At 43.1% G+C, this 23938-nt stretch overlaps 2 protein-coding genes across 6 annotated transcripts; one reads left to right on the top strand and one right to left on the bottom strand.

The window, feature by feature from the left end:
- Positions 1-212: 212 nt before the first annotated feature.
- Positions 213-19352, top strand: col9a3 (collagen, type IX, alpha 3). 4 transcript variants are annotated; one of them, XM_054746091.2, is made up of 36 exons: positions 213-475; positions 903-968; positions 1050-1131; positions 1221-1299; positions 1886-1952; positions 8769-8837; positions 10002-10037; positions 10341-10412; positions 10523-10576; positions 12347-12382; positions 12661-12684; positions 12839-12892; positions 14071-14124; positions 14211-14252; positions 14357-14413; positions 14500-14553; positions 14631-14684; positions 14769-14822; positions 14945-14998; positions 15117-15170; positions 15244-15297; positions 15376-15429; positions 15501-15554; positions 15730-15774; positions 15853-15906; positions 15998-16051; positions 16601-16654; positions 16748-16819; positions 17239-17274; positions 17382-17426; positions 17613-17645; positions 18163-18309; positions 18393-18447; positions 18539-18721; positions 18858-18935; positions 19024-19352. In XM_054746091.2, exons 1-36 carry the CDS (start codon positions 350-352, stop codon positions 19206-19208), a joined length of 2391 nt encoding a protein of 796 aa, XP_054602066.2. In that variant the 5' UTR covers positions 213-349; the 3' UTR covers positions 19209-19352. The 4 variants fall into 4 exon arrangements, with proteins under 4 accessions (XP_054602066.2, XP_054602068.2, XP_015823824.3 ...); XM_054746093.2 differs by lacking the exons at positions 213-475; positions 903-968 and adding an exon at positions 1566-1667 and having other exon boundaries at positions 1074-1131; XM_015968338.3 differs by lacking the exons at positions 213-475; positions 903-968; positions 1050-1131; positions 1221-1299; positions 1886-1952 and adding an exon at positions 7929-8128.
- A 911-nt stretch (positions 19353-20263) lies between these two features.
- On the bottom strand, positions 20264-23572 carry LOC107391194 (uncharacterized). 2 transcript variants are annotated; one of them, XM_015968340.3, is made up of 7 exons: positions 23461-23572; positions 22309-22880; positions 22169-22229; positions 21828-21978; positions 21578-21755; positions 20794-20935; positions 20264-20506 (listed from the first exon to the last, which is right to left on the bottom strand). In XM_015968340.3, exons 2-7 carry the CDS (start codon positions 22863-22865, stop codon positions 20396-20398), a joined length of 1200 nt encoding a protein of 399 aa, XP_015823826.1. In that variant the 5' UTR covers positions 22866-22880; positions 23461-23572; the 3' UTR covers positions 20264-20395. The 2 variants fall into 2 exon arrangements, with proteins under 2 accessions (XP_015823826.1, XP_015823827.1); XM_015968341.3 differs by having other exon boundaries at positions 23424-23520.
- Between the last annotated feature and the right edge of the window lie 366 nt (positions 23573-23938).

Below are 23938 nucleotides of genomic sequence, written 5' to 3'. Positions count from 1 at the left end.
TAAAACTATTGTTGCGTTGTAATAATGGCATATTGAAAGCTAGAAATGCAGGTGCCGTGTTTTTTCTTCTGTTTAGTGTGCAATGGTTTTAAAAAGTACCCGCTCAAGTTAGTGAACTGACATGAAGATAAACGCGGCTGCGTCGTAATCTAAATATTTCCTACCTAATGGCGAGTCCCTGAAGGCGTCATCACTGCTGCTGCAGCTAGTTAGAGAGGAACCTGATGATGGTGGTCAGGGCAGCCCCATCTACCCTAAAATGAAAGTCTAACCTGCTTATTCTCCGGACCCAGTGCGACGCTAGACTACGCGTTTATTTAGCTATTGTAAATGGTCTTTTTCTATAATAATGGAAGACGAATATGGATGTGAGTACGACTCGACCTGGGACACAGAAAGTGATGGTGACGACCCGGCCGGAGAGAGCCAAACTCGTCGGTCAAATCAAGACAAAAACAAATCTTCGTGGGCAATAGTACGTGCTATATCACTATAATATACTTAAGATGTTGTGTTGTCTTTTATCCCGCTGTCTATGCTCCTGGTTTGGCATTAACTATGTACAGCTAATGCTAGCTTGTGTCCACTGCAGCAGACCCTGCTAACTAGCCAGGCTAGCCATGATGTTAGCTTACTTTTACTTTTAGCTTTTTATTTTTAATATAAGTGCTCACATTTAATAGCCCTGGCTTATTTAACACACAGTGACTTATTTTATCGGTTAGGTTCATGTTGTGGTTTGTGGCAGATGAATTAGCCTAGCGTTGTAGGTCATTTTTACAGCAGCAGGAATGCTATATTAGTCTGCTAAAGCTGCAAAGCATTCAGCTTCAGTTATGTGACAACATTCTTCTGGAAAGGAAGTAAAATGAAGTGTGCTGTGCTGAATTTTGAACTTGCAGTGGTGTCACACGTCCAGAAACCTGAGGGCAGCAAAGGACATGCAGAACTACAGAAGAGGATACCCAGTAAGTAAAATCTAATTCTTATCCCTAACAGCATCCAACATTGGTATGTGTATGAATTATGTTTGTTTTGTTTTTCTTCAGAATTTAATTGATGAGGAGTGCCAAGAGGATAAAATGAATAATTTACAGTTCTACCTAAACAAGTTCCCATCTGCTCCTGATGGTAACGGACTTGCCACAGTTTTAAGATGTTTGTTGTATTCAGTAAAATTGGGTTTGTTGTGAATGATGGTACTTTCTCATTTGGCACAGATCTCTACATTGAGTCATTTCTTAAAGATTGGAAAAACGACTACAAAAGATTGGAGAGAGTTCACTCCTACATCCAGTGGTATGTAATGTGTCAGTGTGGCAGGCACAGATATATATGAATAACATTTTTATTCTAACTTAAATTATTTGATCTTTTATTAGATTTTATTTTTTCATTTTTAATATTATAGAAGTAAAACACACAAAAGAAGGAAAAAAATAGATTTTAAAAATTGGTTGAATCTATTGGTCAAAAAAGTCAACAAAAAAAGGTCATACACTCTAAAATCTTGTTGGACCGCCTTTAGCTTTTATTGAAATAACTTGGCCATTCTGTATATTCAGTCAGCTGACCTCATTCTAAGAGAACATCCTGTTGCTGCACCAACCCCAGATCATAGCACTGCCCCCTCAGCAAACAATCACCCCAGCTGTCTCTGACACTAGGTACATTACAGACATTTAAGTATTTATTTCTAAAACTATTTTTCATGCGTGGTTTTGTCTTCTGCAGTGACCTGTTTTTGTAAACTAACAGCAGTTACCCTAAAACCACATTTTAAAGTTAAACATGATGGGAGTTACTGAGATGAATGATAACATCTAAAGTGCAGTTTTATGAGATACTGATTGTTTTTTCTCTATCCCTTCAATTAAATTGAAAGGCTTTTTCCTCTGCGAGAACCAGGAGTAAACTATATGGCATCAGAACTCACCAAGAAGGAAATTGAGGTAAGTGATCAGACATATTTATGTCTGAAACTTTGCTCACACTGGATGTGGAAAAATGTGGTCTGGTTTCCATACGGCTTCTGCATAGATCAGAAGTCACTGAGTCCAATCGGAGCATTCACACCTGTCGCGGTCCACAGATGTGGAGCTCCGAAATGTTTTTGCATGGAGTCTATTTTTCCGGATGCCACATGCAGACTGTCATGAAGCAGGGCTGTAACGTTATCATTTCTGGCTTATAGCACTGGTGCTACAAAGGTTGTAGGTTTTGTAGCGCAGAACAAAAACTTGTTGCACCATCATAACAGAAGTACAACTGTTTAATATTAATGTTAATATTAGGTAATGCATTGCTAAGCAAGGTTGCATGCTTTCCACCCCACATTTAGTCTAATGATTTTTAAACTAGCGACAGTCAGGAAGATGTGGTGTAAAACTACCCTGAAATGTATGTATTTACTGCCCCCCAGCGGCAGGAAACTACACACTGCCACTTTAAGAACAGTTAAAAGTCAAGAATGTTAATGAAGGGATCTTTTGTTTAGTAAAGCTTAATAGTGCATTAAGTGAAATAATAAAGAGCCCATTATTGTAAAGTGGGAGCAAAAATTCTCTTACGATCGCTAAAAAACAAAAGTGCTTTTAATTACATAAACATAACAAGAACTATTTTCACACGTTTATTTTTCAGTGTAATATTATAAAGAATATTTTTATTCGTTCAAATTAGCATATATTTGTTCATTGCAGAGGTCCGTCCTCAACAGCATAGATATTGAAGAGTAGATGCCACACTGACCACTACTGCTTATGGCGGCTGTATTTGAGGGGTCTACTTTATATAAAGTCTATGGTTAACAGGATGTTTTTAGCCTTGACTTTAGCTCTGTGGAGGTCTGCTCACGAACGGAGAGAGAGCGCCGATAATAAACCCGTTCACACAATTCCACCTGATTCTCTGAAGCGTGTGGGTACACCATATACAAGTAAACGTGCAAGAACACACAAGCATTGTGGGAATTGTAGTAGAATATAACTGTAATTATATTGACAAGATAACACTTATTACAATAGACTTCAATCCCAATTTGACATAGTTGCATACCATGGCTTTGGTTGTCGCATCTTCCTTGTACAAAAAACAAGTAGCTTCTATTTGTTCAATAAAGTCCTGGAGGGAAAAGGGTAACTTGGAAAAAGGTGTCACACAAGTGCTACATCCAAAAATAGTTGATCACACGTTCTTCATCACACGTGCGACGTGTATGTCGGACTGTACAACCTTGTAAAGTTAAATAAATTACATGGGACAGACAGGATGTAAAACATGTTTCACTTCTGGGTCTTCCTTTGGGTCCTTTGGGTCTCCTCCTGGTTAGACGTGCTCAGAAAACCTCGCTAGGGAGGCGTCCACGAGGCTTCCTAACCAGATGCCTGAGCCAACTAAACCTGTTCCTCACAATGTGGAGGAGTAGTGAATCTACTCCAAGCCCCTCCCAAATAACATAGTTTCTCACCCTATCTCTTAAGGGGGAGCGCAGACACCCTCAGGAGAAACCTAATTTTGGCCACTTGTATATGCGATCTTATTCTTTCGGTCACTACCCAAAGCTCGTCGTGACCATAGGTGTGGGTAGGAATGTTGATTGACCGGTAAATCGAGAGTTTCGCCTTTCGGCTCAGCTCTCTCTTCACCACAACATAACGGTACAACGCCCACATCACTGCAGATGCAGCATCAATCAGTCTATCAATCATACGCTCCATTTTTCCCTCACTTGTGAACAATACCCGGAGATACTTAAACTCCACCACTCATCCCTTACCCGGAAGAGGCATTCTACCCTTTCCCGATTCAAGACCATGATCTCGGATTTAAAGAGCTGATTCTCATCCCAGCTCTTCACACTCGGCTGCGAACTGCTCCAGCAAAAGCTGGGAATCACCGTCTGATGCAGCCAACAGGACCACATCTGCAAGAAGCAGAGACCGTTGGTCACCACAACAAATCCCCTCTACAGCTTGGCTGCGCCTAGAAATTCTGTTCATAAAAATTATGAACAGAATCTTTGATGAAGGGCAGCCTTGGCGGAGTCCCACTCTCACCAGAAATAAGCCTGACTTATTACCGGCAATGCAGACCAAGCTCTGGCACCGGTCATGCAGGGACCTAACAGCCTGTATCAAAGGGCCTGGTACCCCATACTCCCGAAGTACCCCCAGCAGGGGCTCCCGAGGGACACAGCTGAACACCTTCTCCAAATCTACAAAACACATGTAGATTGGTTGGGCGAACTCCCACACACCCTCCATGACCACCCCAAGTGTATAGAGCTGGTCCAGTGTTCCACGGCCAGGACGAAAACCACATTACTCCTCCTGAATCTGAGGTTCAATTATTCGACAGACCCTCCTCTCCAGAACTCATCTTGCAACTCATACTTAGAAAAACTTCTCCAGGAGTTGCAAAGATGCATTTGGAATACTTTTAATCTTTTAAATAATGTGTTTATTTTAAACGATTGACCTAGCTACTGTTACTGTCTAAATGCCCATTAGGCCTTCAAGCAGAGCAGTGATGCCAAAAAGCGACTGGTGGAGTCCTATGAGCTTATGTTGGGTTTCTATGGCATTCGTTTGGTCAACAAAGAAACGGGTGAGGTGAAACGTGCAGAAAATTGGAAGGAGCGCTTTGGAAATCTGGAGAGGTAAATCTTCAGATGCTTTTCTGGATGCTTTTCTGTCGTTTTGTTTTTAATTACGGTCCCAACTGTTTGACCTCTTGCAGGAATATGCACAACAACCTGAGGATCACTCGAATCCTGAAAAGTCTCGGGGAGCTTGGCTTAGAGCACTACCAGGCCCCACTCGTTCACTTCTTTCTCGAGGAGACTCTGGTGAAGAAGACCCTTAGCAGTGTTAAACGCAGCGTGCTCGACTACTTCCTGTTTGCTGTGCTGAACAAGCAGAAGCGTCAGGACCTTATTCGATTTGCTTACAATAACTTTGAGCCAAAAGACAAGTTCGTCTGGTGTCCCAAAAAGATTCAGAGGCAGTTCAGAAAGGGCGAGAAGAGCAAAGATGGAGATGCAGCAGCACAGCAAAAGGAGGATGGAATGGAGAATAGTTCCAAGGCTCAGAAAGGGGCTGAGAGTAATAAAGACAAGAGTAAACAGTCTGAGGAGAATCCAAAGATGCTAACGGGCACCGAGGTGGTGGGAAACGGCAACGTGGAGGCTGGGTCTACAGATGAGATTATGAGGAATGGAAATGACTCTCCTGATGATCATGAAATGGATCAGTCAGCCAGTCCTGACACACTGACTGCAGATCCTGAGCCCAGTACGGACGGTGAGCAGCAGTCTACCAACAACTCACAGGAAGCTGACATTATGCAAACCGACCCAGAGACTGAAAAACCACCAAAAAAGAAGAAAGAAGAAGAAGAGGCGCTGCCGCTGAGTAACGGCCCTGCTGAGGGCTCTGCCAGTGGGCAGACAGAGGAAAAAACCAGCGCTGATAAACCCACGGGTCCAACAAGCCCATCTGTGCAAACTCCTCTTAAGACTTCAAAACACTCGCCCTCTCCATCTTCTGAAAGGGAGGAAAAAATCCCAAGGACTGATTTTAGCCACAAATCAAACAAAAACGAGGATGAAGGGACACTGCAGGAAAAGGCTGGTGTGACTAACGGGATGGAAAAGCAGGATGAAGATGTAGAAGAACTGAGGAGTGGGAAGGAGTCGGAGGCTGATATGGACGTAAATGCCTCCAGCTTGGACCAAAGCGGGTCTAATTTATGAATAAACAGCGACGTTAGAAAACGTGTGAACTATGAAGTGTATTATAAGGACTGATACTGATTTAAGGGGTTTTCCAGGCCTTAATTTGACTATAATTAATGTTTTCATGTTGATTCTGTTCACTTATACAAGCACATGTGTTGGTTCATCAAACAAGGGACTAAAAGTGGCTCCATTTCAATACAGTTCGTGCTTTTATAAATAGTTTAAGTCAGGTTTCCTTTAAAAACACCCAAAGCATCAGTTTGGGTTAAAAATCCTGATGGTTGAGTAAAAATGGTCTTTTACTTCGTTTACAGTTGAAGGAAACATATTTATTTAGTTCGGTGGGGTTTTTTTCCCGTTAGTTGACTGAACTCTGCAGATTGAGATGATTTTGATTTGTAAATGATAATACACAATAGTACCTGAGGTTTGATACCTACGGAGTACATGAAGAACTGTTATTGATGTGTACCGTTTCATTGAAGTTCTCAGCATTTTTAACAACTCAGTACTTTGGTATTTGGATTTTTTTGCACTGATAATTCATTTTTACAAACTCTTTCTCTCTCTAAGCTGTTTTGTTGTTAAACACTTTGTGTTGTTTTGTATCTCTTAATCCTGCTGTTTGAATCAAAATAAGTTGCTTGAAACAGGATGTGTGCTGCCATGCAGACTAGAGAAGTCGACCGATCGCCTTGCCAAATAAAAATGTGACGAGACTTGTTGATTGTACGCGCGCTTGGCAGAAGTGATGAAGCTTTGGCTGTAATTTAGTTCCACTGTAAATCTACCAACCAGGGTGATGAATCTTGTTTTTTTGCTTTTTTAATATTTGCACTTAATTTTTTGCCAATAATTGTTGAAGTTACTGTATTGACCTGATGAATACGTTTATCAGTTTCATGCCTGGCAGTTCTCAGAGCAGAATAAAATCATACTATTTTCTGATATTTTTGTGAAATTTTCTTTTTAGGTTAAGTTGTAGTTCAGTAAAGCTTTAAGGTGAATCCTGACAGTTACTGTAGAGATGCAAAAGTTTGGCCACAACATTTGTGTAGGGGCCAGGTATTGGTCCAATAACTGTTATTTGACTCATTAGCGCCACTGGTGTTCAGACTTGGAATTGCATCCCCTTATATTCTGATTATTGCACAGGGACAGGTGAGCAGCAGGATGGGGACACTTCTGGGGGCCAGTCAGTATTTCAAAGGGGCCAGTGCCACAATGGCCCCACCCCTAGAAGCACCAGTGTGTGAAAAATATGGTGGAGGGAAAGTATATAGGGCTGCGCAGTGGTTAGAGCTGTTGCCTTGCAGCGAGAAGGTCCTGGGTTCGATTCCCGGCCTGGGATCTTTCTGCATGTTCTCCCTGTGCATGCGTGGGTTCTCCGGGTACTCCGGCTTCCTCCCACAGTCCAAAAACATGACTGTCAGGTTTATTGGTCTGTCTAAATTGTCCTTAGGTGTGAGTGTGTGTGCATGGTTGTTTGTCCTGTGTGTCTCTGTGTTGCCCTGCGATGGACTGGCTCTCTGTCCAGGGTGTACCCCGCCTACTTGCCCGTTGACTGCTGGAGATGGGCACCAGCCCCATGGACAAAGCAGGTTCAGAAGATGGATGGAAGGAAAGTATATAGGATATTTCAGACTGAAGCCCTTTTTAAGTGACCACTCTCCAGCTCCTCTGTGTTGTCACAACTCATCTCTGCTTTTCCATACTGAGGGTGTTCAGGGGTGTGTAATATTAATGGTTCTGTTTTCACGGAAACACTTCAGAATATTGACACAAAGTGTGAGAAAATAACTTGATGCTAATGAAATCACCAGTGCCATCTCACCTAAGGAACACGAACGGAAACTGCAGTTGTAAAAACTAAAGATCCGCTTCATGATGCCACAATTTCTCATTTAATATATCTCATAAATATAAATGATGGAAAAGTTGGAGCTTATTTTAAAGTTCTGCATTGTTGCTGAATTACCTCCCTCTAAATTTACCTTCATATTTTTTTCTCTTTAATTAGTGAAGTTTTTTTAACCTTTGTAGTTTAGCCAAACTGTGTTCTCCCCTCTGCAAACAGCCTCCTTCCCCATCCTCACCCCCCTCACCCCCTGTGTGCAGTGCCTGGCTGAGCTCGGCCCCTTCAGCAGGAGACTCGGGTAGATCTGGAGGCAAAGAGAGAGCCATTCAGGGTCTGAGCGCTGTGAGGTGAAGGAGGGCTCTGTCTCAGACGCTGTTGGAGGGGGAGTGAGGCAGGACGTGGAACTGGAGGATTTAATCTGATTTTTGTAGAAAATCTGCTTTGTGGCGCCGAGCGGGCGAGCTGTGATGGTGTCCTCGGCTCTTTGGGTGCTTTTGCTCTGCCAGCTCCTGACATCCACCTCAGCTCAGGTGAGGCTTGTTCAGGTGATGCTTCCTCCTCCTGCATCATTTCCTATAGACGATCTGATCTCTGGAGCTTCATTTCTAATGTTTACAGCAGTAATGTCAGGATGAGGGGGATGATGATGGTGCATCATGCTCAAGACCTTTTAATCCTATTGGCTTGTGTTTGATGAGCAGAACCTGAGAGAGGAAGCTTATTCCCGTTTTTAGACTTTTCAGAGGGACCATGTGCGGGTGGCTATCATTTGCTCTGCAGCAGCCGGGGTTACGTTTTCCTTGAACCTGTGGAATGTGATGACCGGAGGTCAGGGTGCACAATGGTGCCTTTGTCCATGCAGCCTCCAGGACTGAGCCAAACTCTAGATCCCATCTGGGTAGTCCTGAATTACAATTATTTTATTCGTAAAGTTCACCAGAAACAGATCTAGTCAATCTTTGTGTTCTTTAAAAAATTCAGCGTTATTTCTGGGTTTTTGTCTTTCAAGCAAAATTTTTGTCACTTTACTGTTTTTAATGCATATTTTTGATAATTTGATATATTTGATGTGATAAATTCCAACACATTCACCTAATTTTAAAGCACCGGTGCTTTTTTGATGCTTATCAGCTCGACGTGTTTGATTTTGATGCCTTCTTCATGCTGCAGAGACCCGGACCCCGAGGAGCTCCTGGGCCACCAGGACCTGCAGGACAACCAGGAAGGGATGGTACTGATGTGAGTGGACTCCAGAATTAAGCCAGCCTGTTTGGGCCTCAGCGGTTGACTGGTAGCTGTAGGTGAACGTTCAGAGCTGAGGGGTTTTTCTTTATTTTGCCGTGAGTGAGTGCTTTTGTGAATGTCTAACATTTTAGATTAAAAAAACATTATGAAGCGGACATATTTCAAAACTACTTATTTAACCTTTACAGACTAGAGTTGACACATTTCTGGGGTTGAATTCTAAATTTTGAATCAAAGTTGGTGGTTTTCTTGACCTGAATGTCTTCATATGTATGAAGTGTCATTCTGACTCCTCCCACAGCCCCGCCCACAGGTGTGATTGGATGAAAGTAGGCAGGTGTGTCAATGAGGGGAAGTGATTTCGAACACAATGGTTTATTATCTCTCCTAAAAAATAAAAATAAAGTTAAAGCCAAATCACCAAATTAATATATTATTGCATGAACTCAGTAAACAACAAATAAAACTCTCATTTTTGGGTATGTTGGGTTTCTTAGATGATGTTTTATTATTAAAAGTTTTTTTTCTGATCTTTTTTGGCTTTTGAAACGTTTAAGTGTTGATTCTCGTTAGAAAGCTTTTGTACCTCTGAATTCTGAATATTTCTGTGAATCCTGTGAGGGTTTAGGCACACAGAGAGGACCCATTCATACATTCCCCATCTCGGTGAGACCATCTAAAGTTTCAGCTCACACCCCCACCCCTGTTCAGACCAAACTGAGGTGTTTACCATGTGACCGGCATGCGTCCGTCCTGCTTAGTGGTGTTTGTTCTGGGTGGTTAAACTCTCAGTCCTTCTGCTGTTAACAGATCTGGATCAGGATCTCTTCCTCATACAAGCAAACTGGGAAATATTTGGATTGCAGAAAATGTGATTTCTAAGGAATGCCTGGTCCTTTGTCCTCTTTGCCCTCTGCCCACAGTGATTTAATACAACTCTTTGGGTCATTTATACAATAAAAAGTTTAAAAGCCACTATTATGTAGGTTTGTTCTACTTTTGACTAGTTTTTTCTGTTTGGAGCCATGCTAATAATTAACTCAAACCACTATTAGCATAGTTTATTAGCTTTCTTTATTTTGAAAGTTTTCAAGACGTTAAACAAATGAACAGCAGATAATTCGAAGTAAAAATTACTGACTTTTATTTGATCAACAGGGCAAACCTGGACCTCCTGGACTACCAGGGAAAGCTGTGAGTATTTTAATTATTCAGCCGGTTTCCTGCATAGAATCAGTTTAAATCCTGTTGTGCTAATTTGACATTTTGCCGTGGACTTCTCTTTTCTGACTTTTGTCCCAGAACATGCTAACACAACAGACAGGAAAGCTAACGTTGTCTCTCTGACTAATTGTCAAACTGCATGTGCTGCAAACATAATCATTAAAGCCGTTACGCACAAACACTTAAACTGAACTGAAGGACCTTGCACAGTCTTTGGTTTGTAAGATTTGGTGGATATTTGTAAAAAAAAAAAATTCTGCTGGATTGTTGTAGGGTCCTAAAGGAAAAGCAGGAATACCAGGATCACCAGGAAAAGCAGGCCTGCCGGGACTTCCAGGAATCGACGTAGGTGTTCACACAGTTATCTTGAACACTAATGTGTACAAACGGAGAGATTCTGGTGCTCCGGAAATGAACGGATCCTTTTTTCTTAAGTAGCTTTTCTCCATCCTCAGGGTTTGACTGGCCCGGACGGTCCTGCTGGTAAAGATGGACCCCCAGGGGAGCCGGTGAGTGATTGTTGGACTCCTGACCTGCCTCTGAAGAGACATTTATTGATTTTATTATTAGGTTTCTCTTGCACTGCTCTACATTAGTCATCATATTGATGAAAACCTAGATAATGATCCGGTTCTGTTTCCACGAGGATCTCCCCAAGGCCCAAACTGGCACACGACCACATTGGCCTGAATTTGTCAACCTACCTCAAAATCCTGACCTGACATGTTTTTAATGAGGGATAACGAAGGGGTAGCGGGTGTTTCTGCTACTCTCTAATCCAGCCAGGAATGTTCTTTTCACCTTTCCTCCAGTCTGGGAAACTGTAGGAGATAAAATCTCGAACAAAAACAATCCTGTTCTCTGAGTGCCACAAGAAACAACCGGATTACAACTCAAGTGACATCAGAGCAGAGCAGCGCCCTGTAATTAAACTAGATTTTCAGCTTCTTCAGGTCAGCTAATAACTGAAACACGAGACAGAGTACCCCCCCCCCCCCCCCCCCCCCCCAGCAAGTCAACTAATTAGCCGACTTAATGAGGAAGCCTGCATCAGCCCATGTCCCTAATTACACAGATAATTATGACTGGCTTAAAGAGCAGAAGAGTGAGCACAGACTAACTAGGTGCACTGGAAAAAAGAGCCAGTTGAAACAAAACAAAATAATAAATCACAATTGTGTACTTGGACTCTAGATGTTTTTGCATGGCACCTTGTGTGAATTTAAGAGTAAAGCATATTTTATGTTATTAATTGACTCTTTGCACAAAAAAATGCTAATTTTCGGGTTCCAACCGGAAGTATAGGTTAGTTATTTCTGGCTAGTTTTATGCTAATGAAATATGTGGTAAATGACTGTGTGTGTGCGTGCGTGCATGCGTGTGTGTGTGTGTGTGTGTGTGTGTGTGTGTGTGTCAAAACTCTCCACCCCCTCGATCAAAAAGGAGGAAAGTAAAGCCATGTAGCTGCTAGAAAACAAGTGAAGAGCAGCACACCTGATGTTGTGTTGCTACTCAATCGATAACCTTAACATATATTCATATAACTGGAGTTGTTGGGGTAGCAGTGCAGCCTCGAAATGAAATAACTAATAATAATAGTTCTGCCACTAAACATCTGTAAAGGACCCCAGATAATAATAACTAACAGGGAATTAGTGCTGGTGATTCATACCAAATTGGTGGCGAAGTGAAAGACTTTAGTGGCAGATAATGCCTTAGTTAGAGGCTGCACTGCTGCCACAACAACTCCCATTATGGATCAATGCCGATCGTAGATGGGTATTCCCTGGACTCCAGATAGCACCGAAGTTCTCTGGGTGAGAAAATGAGCGTATTACATAGTAGAAATAAGGTCAGGTTGCAAAAAAATAAACTGTTACCGTTTAATAATAATACAACGTGTTTGTCATGCCCCTTTTAGTCAAGCTCCTTCTAGTTAGCACAGCTGCGTTGTGCACCTACCTTCATAGTTGTGCACTGGGATATGTACATATATGTGTCGACGATACAATGGTTTTCATCGACTGAAATTTTCTGCAAGGGATCTGGAAAAGTACAGTTCAGTGCATGCACCGTCCATGTTGACATCACTGTGAAGGAGACAGGAAGTACCACGCCTCTGCAGAGTTTGTCAACTGGAATTAGCGTTTGCTATTGTGCACAGGGTCCGTTATAATAAACTAAACATTTAAAACTAAATTATTCAGGATCGCTGATGGTTGTGTCAACTCGGTAACAAAAAATCTCCACTGATTGTGGTTTTCTCCTGCTACTAACAGGGTGAGCCGGGACCTGCCGGGCCTCCTGGACCTTCTGTAAGTAACAACGTAGCAAACATGACACTGATGCCAACTAGCTTGTGTTCCAGTTATCAGATCTGTAGCTGTATCATTCAGCCGTAAACGGGCAAAAAAAAACGGTTGATGTTCATTTTCAGATTTGAAATTAGAAATCTTTATTCCAACAAACTGATCACAATCTCCAGTCGAAGACAGATTAGCTGCGTTTGAACTGCATGTAATAGGTGTGTGTTACTGTTTCAGCTGTACTCTTGGTGTTTGTGACTTAATTTGTCTTCCTGTGTCTTCCGTAGGGCAGAGGGAGACCAGGAGCTCCAGTGAGTTAAAAACACTTTTTTTTTCACTTTAAATATGTTTTAAAGCTATTTTCCCCTCCTTTGCATCCCTGGAGTGTGTTTGTAATTGCTATGCTTTGATGAAAGTGAGATATTAAACTGACCAGGTGATGTGTATCACACACACTGTTTCCAGGGATTACCTGGAACCAACGGGTTGCCGGGCGGAGCGGGACCCCAGGGTCCTCTGGTAAGTCTATACGACTCATGTATTCATCTTTTTATGGTTCAGGTAAAGTTGCTATCACCCATTCACCCTCTGGAGAGAAGAGACTAGTGGTCCCAGCCTCTACAGCTCTTAGTTCCAGTCACGTTTACTGGAGCCAGCTGGAACAACACCGGCCTCGTTTCCTAAACGTACAGGCAGGAGGAGGATGAGAATAACCACCGGCTGTGCTCTGGTGTTCACGCTGGATCTTCTTCAGCTCCTGTTTGTGGAGCAGGTTCTGCAGGGTTACCAGCAGCAGTTTAGAGTTTAGATCAGGTCCCAAGCATTTTTAGAGGATTTCTAAACATGTGCTCTATTTTATTTTATTTGTTTCATTTTCCTTTTCTCTAAAATGTTAGTTGTGATAAAAAGAATAATTGTTGCGGAGCCCAGATCGTGCTACTTTTTTTTTATCTAGTGAGCTCTGAGCTTTTGTTTGCACTCTCTCTTTTTTTCTCTGAGCTAATTTGAATTTAAAAGACCTCCAATGTTGGTTCTGAACATTTAGTAGCTAAAACATTAAATGTTTTGATAAAACTGAAGATGAGATCTAAAGATAATATCTGAAACTGGAGAAGTCTCCATACATACCAGGACTGAGGAGCCAAAAAGTGTTTTTCTGCCGCTTTAAAACGGCTCTAATCTTTAACATTTCTTAGGTGTTTCTGCAGTTTTATCTCATGGCTGTAAATCTCACATTATACATTATTCACTTGTATTTTATGGTTATCTTTAGGCACAAATAACAGCTGCAGCAGACAAATGTTGCATCCACAAGTCACGTTTGGCTGAAATGTCTCAATCTCTCTGAGCAGCTGTGGATCCTTGTAGAGTGGGACTGTGTGAAAGGCACATACTAGCTGTTAGCTTATCAGCCCTGTAGGATGTAAACCCTGTTTCTCTGACACGAGGCTGTTCAGCAGACTGTCTGCAACAGCTTAGATGCTAATTAAGAAGGCGTTTAATCACACAAAACAATAAACTTGGCAAAAAGAAAAGCATTCATGAACTAGTTGAAAGTAGATTTAGACCCAAAGTGTTTTCCTGAGGACTGAGATGGATCAGGCTTGATTCTGAACAGATACTCTGACCTAGATGGGACTATGTGTAGGAGACTAACCCTGAAGTGTGACGCAGCTGCTTCTCTGTTTGTTTCTCAGGGTGCTGAGGGTCTTCCTGGACATCCAGGACCTCCTGGGCCTGATGGGCCTCCTGTAAGTGCACTTATCACTTTACCATGAACAGGAACCACAGAATGTAACCATAATTAAATCATGGATGTGATTTCTTCCTCTCCCAGGGACTTCCTGGTACTCTTCGTGACCTTAGCGGTGACCTTCTGGTAAGACGTCAGCCCTGAGATGCACATGGAAGCAGCATAATGTGATCAGAACATTTGCATTCTTCATCAAATAAACACAAATGTCTCGTTTCTGTCTTCTGCAGTGTCCTGCAATCTGTCCCCCTGGTCCCCCCGGTCCACCTGGGATGCCAGGATTCAAGGTAAGCAGCGTTTTAGTCAAGCCTCTTCTTTGAGTAGTGTTTCATTCAGTTCGCCCACTCGTGTCTAATTGGGATTTCTCACATAGGGACACACAGGACACAAAGGAGACAAGGGAGAGCTTGGAAAAGATGGAGAGAAGGTGAGCTGAGCGTGGTAGATGAATATTTTAGCTGTTCTGCATGATTTGTCCTTGATGGTGTCCCATCCTGTCCGTAGGGGGACCCTGGTCCACCGGGACCTGCAGGTTTTCCTGGCACCGTGGGTCTGCAGGTGAGACGTGAGGAGAATTTGCAACATTCTCATTAAAGTTGGGTTAAAACATCTAACACTTGCAGCATATGTGCTGTGTTTCAGGGCCCACGTGGTCTGAGAGGTTTGCAAGGCCCTATGGGAGCTGTAGGCAACAGAGTGAGTTACTCTCCTGCAGAATTAATCCCACCTGCTTCCCGTTCTGACATTTAAAACAGTATTAGGTTTTTTTGTTGTTGTTTTGTTTGTTTTTTACATCAACATCCTCTGTTTATCTCCAGGGCCTGCCCGGTTTCAGAGGCAAGCCTGGCTTAGCTGGCATCATCGGCAAGACAGTGAGTCACTCCTTGTTTGTTTCACTCTGATGGCTGAAGCCGTGCTTTTCAGTAGCTAGAGTGGACGGCCGGTCCCATCAGTGAATAGCTATGTGTGTGTTTCATCTGACGTCTGCAGGGTGATGCTGGGGAAAAGGGACCACAGGGTTTCAGTGGGCCTAAAGGAGAAATTGTGAGTGAAAAACTTTGAGTTGTAACTCTACAACGTCTTGGAGTAAATGACCTCCACACGTGTCTTTTGCCAGGGTAAAATTGGTGCCAAAGGAGCTGCTGGGGGCCTGGGACCCAAAGGGGATCCCGTAAGTTCATTTGTGCTGATACACTAAAGGAAAATGTACTGCTAGAACCACGAGGGTCATGTTTGGTGATTTCTACAGGGAATGCCTGGTCGAGACGGGAAAGATGGGACACCGGGGCTGGATGGCGAGAAGGTAGGCTCCGTTGCTTCTGGAGTGATTGTGAGTCTAGTCAAGTTACGAGCTCTCTGTCTGTCTGCCGACAGGGTGATGCTGGACGCCATGGAGTAGTAGGAGAGAAAGGGCCGAACGGACTTCCTGTGAGTACTTTCATCTAGACCGCCCTAGTGGTGCTCAAGGCTGTGACTCTTCTTTTCTCCTGTTTCTATTGCAGTTGTTGGTGATTTTCTCTATAATCCAGCAGAAAGCCCCAAGTTTTATTTTTTCTAGTATTCAGACTGGTCCAAGTTGAACACCCTGTGTATTTCTTTCTAGGGTCTGCAAGGGAAGGCAGGAGCAAAGGGGAATAAAGGAGAAGTCGTGAGTATTGCAACAAAACAGCCACGAAGCTAAAGAGCACCAAAAACCTAAGTTACGTTCTCCTGTTTTATCCCCCAGGGTGATCCAGGAAAGCCTGGGGAGTCAGGACCCTCTGGAGAGCCAGGTATTCCTGTATGTATCTGATGTTATTGTTAAAGAGTAATGAGAGCAACATGGCCGACCTCTGAGATGTCCTGAATGTCCTACGACGTGTTTTCTTTAGGGTGAGATTGGTGTCCCAGGAGAGAGGGGGATAGCAGGTCCCAGAGGAGCGGCAGTAAGTCAGACCTTCGAACCAACTCGACCCCTGAAAGCACACAGGTGCAGGGGTAGCATTAGCATTAGCATGTATGACATGTACAGCTGACCTTTGCCATGTTCCCTGGGTAAGGCGATTAAAATGCTTTCCAGCACTTTCAAACACACTGCTCGGATTTTCACTTTGGGTGTCTGAAACTGGAAAAAAGAAACATTTCAGCTACACTCACCTAATCTTAACTGCACCTGTAGTATCAGACGCTCTCACAACTAGCTTTAGCTGCTAATTATTTCTTACAGAACTGTTCTCTCTGACTCAGCAGCGAGCCAGCGTGGGGCCGGTTAGTGATGAAGGCGAGGGGTTTGGGGTGGAGGATGTACAAACAGAACAACTTTTATTTTTGCACATCAAACTCTGCAGAAATGAAAGTAAAGAACAGAAAAACTGCAGGAAATGGCAGAGTACCATCACACACTGGGCTGCATAACAAATGTCACACAATCACAGCGTGTTTGCTTCTTCTCTGAATAGAAATAGCCTCATTAATATCCTGTGTTGTTCTAACAGGGAGGGATTGGACCTGCAGGAAACCCGGGTCCTCAGGGAGTCAAAGGCTACCAGGTCAGCTGCAAGAAATAACTGATTATGCTGTTTTATGCTTGTTACTTTTATTTGCACTGATGGTTCTGACTGGGTGTGTTTTATGTGTTACAGGGAGTCAAAGGAGGTTTGGGTGACCCGGGACTTCCTGGGCCAACGGGACTTCGTGGAGAGTTTGGTGACAGAGTGAGTTTTTTGTAATGTTATTGAAGTTTATTCAACAGTTTTATTGAACAAAGTTTTATTTTGGTGAAAAAAATGTCTGTTTTCACTCGACTTCCTAAAAAAACCAGCATTAAGTTTGATCAACAGCCGGAATGACATCGATGCCCAGCTGAAGGAGAGCTAATATCTACACAAACACTGCAGATGTGTGTGTTATCATAGGAGGCCGCAGCTTGTCGTCTCTCCCCAGGCTCATCGGTGCGGACTGCAGCCGGGACACAAAGCGGCCTCCTGTTCAGAACCTGAAGTCTGAACAAAGCTGGTCTTTATGTCGGCCCTGGATCCCCCTCGCGTCCCTCCATCTGCCCCCTCCCCCTTCCCAGAGCAGGTTGTCCACTTAAGTCTCATTTACATGCTTCCTCTGTTTTTTGCCCTTACAGGGTCCGGTTGGGGCTTCGGGAGCTAAGGGAGACATGGTAGTGATCTGAAAAACTTTTCTGATAAATACTGTGTCTGCGTTTCACGGGAGAAGTCCCTCCTGGGTGCGTTGTGATGATTATCAGAGATGATCTTGTCGTTTCAGGGTGTGGCAGGAAGTGACGGTTTACCAGGAGAGAATGGAGAGCCTGTAAGTATTTTGCACCTCTAGATCCTTCGTCCACACACAATCAGCTGGAGTGTAAATAACCAGCCACTCGTTACTTTATTTCTTTTGCTTGATTTTTTATCATTTTTGTTTGTTTTGCTGACTCATGAGAAGTTCCATTCATGTTTGATGAACTGTGTTTTTCTAAAACCATCTACTTCTTCCTAGGGCCCTTTTGGACCAGTTGGACAAAAAGGAGAGGTGAGTCACTTTTCCATTTCTGCTGTTATTTGTGCAGCATCTCAGGCATGGACACCCACTCTCAGCTCCCAGTGCACATCAGATGTTGTGAGTGGGCGTAATTAGCAGCACGACTCCCTCTGTCTTCCCCCTCTCTCAGAGCTTTAAAAAGTGACTCCTGACTCTGAGCTGTTAACGTTCAGCTTCACATTCCGGCTTTAATGGGATTATTTTCAGATAGGTGTTGCTGCTCCAGCTTTAATTGGCCTGTTTGCTGCTTTCTTCATGAGGGAAGACAAGTGGCACTAAGCTGGTGCAGCTAGAGACACGGCGCTGATCAGACCCTCTCTTATTGAGCAGCGAGACTCCATGTGGATCCGCCTCCACTTCCCTCTAAACGGAGCTAGTTGGTTCTTTGGTTTGGTTTTTCATCGCAAATCAAATCTCAGATGGCCTTTAGCAGCTTGTACGAAATAAGATTTGTTTTTGCAAAACGTACAGGTAGAAGAGTTAAAGTGATGGTTGTTTGTGATTGCAGCCTGGCAAGCAAGGTGAACTGGGGCCAAAGGGCGTAACAGGTCCTCAAGGGGAGCTCGGGCCAAGAGGGCTCCCAGGAAAACCAGGACCATTGGGCTTCCAGGGGGAACAGGGAATGCCGGGAATCGCAGGAAAAACCGGAGTACCTGTGAGTGTTTCTGATCCTGAATAAAACATTCTTTGAGATCTCAGAATGCGGCTCGTCTTTCAGCGTGCCCCCTTGTGTCCCAGGGTAAGCTGGTGAGTGAGCAGCACATCAGGGAGCTGTGTGGCTCCTTGATCGATGGTGAGGCATCTTTATTCCACCACATCCTCTGATCCACAGTAGTGACGTGTCAAAGAACTGTCAGAGATGTCTGATGCTTTCTGTCGTACAGATCAGATCGCACAGCTGGCTGCTAACCTCCGAAGACCTCTGGCACCTGGAATGGTAGGCCGCCCCGGCCCAGCAGGGCCTCCGGGAAAGCCAGGAGTCTCTGGTTCTGTTGGGCATCCAGGGGCCCGCGGGCCACCAGGGTACAGAGGCCTGCCTGGAGAGCTCGGAGATCCTGGTCCCAGAGGTATTATGAGATAAAAGCGCCAGTTTTAGACATGCAAATGGTTCCATTAATGTAATTATTAGCATGGTGTTTGATGATCCTCATCAGGTCAGTTAAAGAATTAATTAATAAAGGTTTTATTCTGTTTTCCTAACAGGTGACGTCGGTGAGCCAGGTGATAAGGGACCCACTGGCAAAGCCATTGATGGGCCCCCTGGAGACCAAGGATACCAAGGTCTGTGGCATTTATGTAGCTTGCTTGAATTAAATTAAATATGCTAAAGTGTTTGTTTCTATCATCACTGACAATATTTCCTCTTCAGGTCTTCCAGGAGTAGCTGGTACCGTCAAAGACGGTCGTGATGGGTCTCCGGGAGATCCAGGCGAGCCTGGAGAGTCAGGCAGGGTAGGCAGGACTGGGCACCAGGGTCCTCCTGGGATCTGTGACACATCAGCCTGCCAGGGAGCCTCGCATGTTGGGAAATCCTCCAACCCCAAAAATCTTTAAAACGACTTTCTGCATCCTGACTGCTCCAGTCCACGGAGGGAGGGGTGATGCGTGAGGAGGGGAGGAAGGAAAAGAACGGTCACAAGATGGGAAGAGTAACATCAGTGGGTGTGATACTTTGAAAGGAATGGAGGAACTTCTCAGGAGTGACGTGAACACCAAAGCAACTGAGAGACAAGAACACACACAGGTATTAAATCACAGAGAGGAAGACACGAGAACATCTGCAGTGACACAACAGCTGGGACGAGCTCCTTTTGTATAAAAACTTTGTTCATGTTTCTGTGCCCCGCTCCATCACTGTGGCAGACGATCCTCTAAAAGCTGAGACTGTCTCTGATGCTTTAATCATGGTTGGCTGTTTCAAATCACAGCTGTTACCTCAGCATACAAGCTTACCGTGTCAAATATGGAAACAGCTGCTGGAGGCAGAAAGCCTCAGTCCAGGGGCTGAGGATGTGCTGTAAAAAATAAAAATATAAACAAATACCCAGGTGCCCAGAAAACGTGTAGATTAATGCTAAACTCTAATCTTTAGTATGTTTTTTAAATGACTTGTAAAGTTGACTTAAAGCAGAGAAACAAACACTTGTGGGTGCAAACATCTGACAACATATCAAAGTTTTGGTGCTTTTTCTCATTTTATTTTATTTTTTCTCCCAAATTTGCAATGACCACATCCACTATGTACTACAGGTGCTGTAACTATTAAATATCCATCACTTTAAATACTATTTATTACTTGTGGGTGACTGTTGTATGTACAGTAAAATGCTACAGCGACATGTTGTAAGAGAGACAAAATAAAGCCACTTTTCAGTAAAACATCACTCTTTACTACATGTAAAACGAATCCTGCTCATCAGAACAGAAATATAGTTTAAACACTATCAAATGTATAAATACAGGATGGTCGTCCTTGTAGGAACACAATAAAAAACCAATCAGAAAACAGACAATAAATTCACATTCTGAAACATTTGTCAATCCCAGAGGGAAATTAGGGTAACATTAACATGCAGGAGGTGCAACAAAACGATTCAAAGACTATTATGACACCTAGGGGACGTAACGTGCAACTGCAACTGTAAAGTGCCATGTTTACTCATTAAAATGTAGCCTTAAGAGATTTAAATTAATGTAAAATGTAACAGTTGTTGCTGATTTGTTAGACTGAACAGAAGAAATCACTGTTCAGGAACATTCGCCTTCTCCTCCGGCTCTGGGAACAACGGGGCACCCCAAGATGAGTTGGACTTGAACTCTTCTCCCTTCTGAATGATGAACTTCATGAAATCCTGCAAAAGATGGATTGTTTATGACAGATTCTAGTGTTTCAGACCAGCTCTGCATCACCCCAGCAGGGTGCTGTAAATTCCATATTAAAGGGAAGAAAAGTGTCCAGTTTTATCAAGTGAGAGGATGCTTTACTCACTCCTGGTCCTGCAGAGTCGGTACCCAGCACGTTTGAGTTTCAACTTTGCTTCAACACACCTGATTTCAGTCAGCAGGTCATTAACAGGAAATCCTGCTGGATACCGGCTTTCCAGGACCAGGAGTGAGTACCGCTGCTTCAAAGGCTCACCGCGTTGAAGGCGTCTCCGTGGATGGTTTTGATGTATGTCAGGAAGGACACGGTCCACAGCAGGGTGCTGACTTTGTCTGTATATGAGTCACAGAATGGCACCATCTTGTTCAGCTCGTCACAGCACAGGCGGATCTTCTTCCTGTGCAACATAATGCAGATTTAAGCTAATTCAGCCCTTGCTTCTTCTGACCCTAACGGGTCACGACTTGTGCCTCAAAATAAAACTGCTTAGTTCAAATATAAACTGAAGGTGAGCACTCACTTGTTTTGAATGTTTAAACAGCAGAAAAATAAAAAGTCTCTATGGAGAGGTGCTAATTAGTATTAATTAAACAGAAATGTTTACGGACGAGTGTATTTGTGTGGATTTAGGATGAGGCTGAACAATGAGGTGTAGCTCAGGCTACTGAGTGTGTGTCTGAAGGAGGGATCCAAGTCCTCCGGTGGGAGAAAAACAGGCGGGGAGACCGAACCCTAATTTTAAATAGATCCCCGAATACATGTAGAATTTTTAAATATAGTGATGAAAATAATGTTTGATCAAGATTTCAGTGCAGTGGTCTGACTTTGGCAATGATAACAGAGCTTTGAATTATTTTTAACAATCTTCTGATAAAAACGTGTTTTGCACGCGGTCTCTTGCAGCTTTATTCAAATTTTGCCGGGCCAGGCCATGGGAGGATGCACTTCCTGTTTTGTTCTAGTATTTTTTGGTGTACTTACAGCCAAGTTGGACCATAACACTGCTGAAGATGCCGGAAAGGTGACAGAAATGGCTCACCTGCGCTCCCGCTCATTGCTGTTGTGTCTGTCCCTGCGCTGACTGACTGTCATCCCAGGTTTTCCTCTTTTCTCGTCCCCTTTCTGTGACTTCCTCTCCATGTCAGGGGCAGCTTTAGCTTTCGTCTTGGGCTGAGAGATGAGGCTGCAAAGATTTATGTAGTGGGCCGCCAGGTTCTCTATGGAAAACACAAGAAGTTTGAGCTAAACTCAGACACTGTAATGGCCAGATTTAGCTTTTCACTTCTTACTTTTAGGATTCACCAACTCATGTTCTCTTGAGTTGCTCCTGTCAGCAAAGACGGTCTTTGTAACCAGGCTCTCGGGGTGAAAACTATTTGAAACACTCTCAGGGAAGATGAATTCTAGATCTAAGAAGGGTTCAACTGTATGGAACACAAGCTGTAATAGGAACAGCAAATATTGATTAGACCTATAATTCCACCTGAAATTGAACCTTGTAAAACAAACGCTGATGGATCTTTTTTCAAGTATTTTGTAACACATGTTGGTTATTGGGTCAAAAATTCCCACAACATATGAGGTAGGAACTTTTAAATCGCTTTGGCTTGCCTGATTCAGTCTACTGTACCTTCTGACTGTGTGCGACGGCTTCTTGAGCTTCTGCGGACTCTTGAAATACGGTCACATGGCTGAAACGCAACAAAGAGTTTTCCTCCAATTATATTAAAACCAATTACTGCATCATAGCTACATATTACTAAAACGTACTTTCTCAGATCAGAGTGAACATCTTGTTGTCTTGCAGTGTCAGCAGATACGGAGCTGAATCTTTTCTCCAAGCACACTCTAGCTTTTGGTTTGGATGAGTTCAACAAAAACCTCCTTCCTGTAGCGGATGGTGCAACTGGGCTTTCGTCTTCTTTGACCCTGGCCAGCACACAATCTGGAACTTCTCCATGCATTAACGGTGTCTTTTCGCCTTGCATCACCAGATTGTGGTCATTGCTTGAAGTTGACAAGTCAAGAACTTGAAAAAGTAAATTGGTAGAAACGCCGGTGGTGTCATTGTCCATCATCGTAGTTAAGGGAGGTTGGGTATCTGGCCCATCTTGAGGACCCATCTGTGACTCCATTTGTCCTTGGGAAAAAATTTGCATAAGGTGTACATTTTCATCATTGAGCATCTCCATTAGACCAAGCTCGGAGTCCAGCGTCTGTCCCTGATCCTGGCATGAAGCTCTGCTCAAAACCAAGTTGGAGGTAGTGTTTTCCTTGGGTGGAGGTGAAGGGTGGGTATTTTTAAAAGCTGATGACGGAAATGACATCTTTCAGTCTAAAAACTAGAGCACAATAAAGAAAACCATTATTAAAGTTAAACTTCAACTAACACTTCAGCTGGGCTTAAATATTTCACCAGAATGGCTTTATTTTTTAAATTGGGATATTAGAGACATTTTAAAACAAAATGTGAGAAATTCTTTTCAAGTACATGATTTTCTTGGTTTCATTATTAAAAATTCTAATTTCCCTCTAGGATTAATAAAGTATTATTGAATTGAATTGAGAAACGGGTACCGTTTTGTTCTAAAAATAGAAGTTTAGCTAAACCAATAATTTTATATTTCAATTTAAAATGTGTGTTTTCACACAAAATAAACGACCGCGTTTTCTTTTGGGTTTGTTTTCCAACTCTGGATTCTGGTAAAATCAGTTTAGCATTCCAGGACCAATTAGCCACAAACTCTGGCTAAGCTAATGCTAGTTATATTAGCCTAGCTAAAGTCAAATGAAAGCATCACCAAAATACACGCGTTTAAATTATAAATCACTTAATTAAAAGATTTTATAAAATAGAAAAAGAAATAACGATCACAAGTACTGACGTTTAAAACATTTCCGTTCTGTCGGTTTCCAACTTACTTCAAAGAAATACGTCTTTATCTACCAAGAAGCAACTGGTTTACCAACACGGATTGTACTGTGCAGTCTTGGCTCTAGAGGGCGCTGATGTTTCCCAACACCTGGTCCCTATTGCAGAAAACTAGCTAGCGTGCTAGATTTTCTCACACACACACACGCACACGCACACACACACACACACACACACACACACACACACACACACACACACACACACTCAATTTATTAGTATTAATATAGAGCTGACTCAGTTCATATTGCACAGAGCTCTACAGGACAGGGGGCAGGGTTAGCCAAAAATAAGATGCATTGCCTACATTATGGCAATGTGCATAAGACAATCACGTTTATGGATTTCTAAAAAATCATACATAATTCCTGAAATAGGAAATATCCTAACAGCAGCTTTAAATGGGTTAGGATTCCGGAAATTGGTGGATAAATTTCTCTCATGAGAGTCTCGACCCCTCTCTCCATA

This window comes from Nothobranchius furzeri, chromosome 15, assembly GCF_043380555.1.
Source record: "Nothobranchius furzeri strain GRZ-AD chromosome 15, NfurGRZ-RIMD1, whole genome shotgun sequence".
In the NCBI taxonomy this organism is placed as follows: domain Eukaryota; kingdom Metazoa; phylum Chordata; class Actinopteri; order Cyprinodontiformes; family Nothobranchiidae; genus Nothobranchius; species Nothobranchius furzeri.
This window is presented reverse-complemented; position numbering and strand designations above follow the sequence as displayed.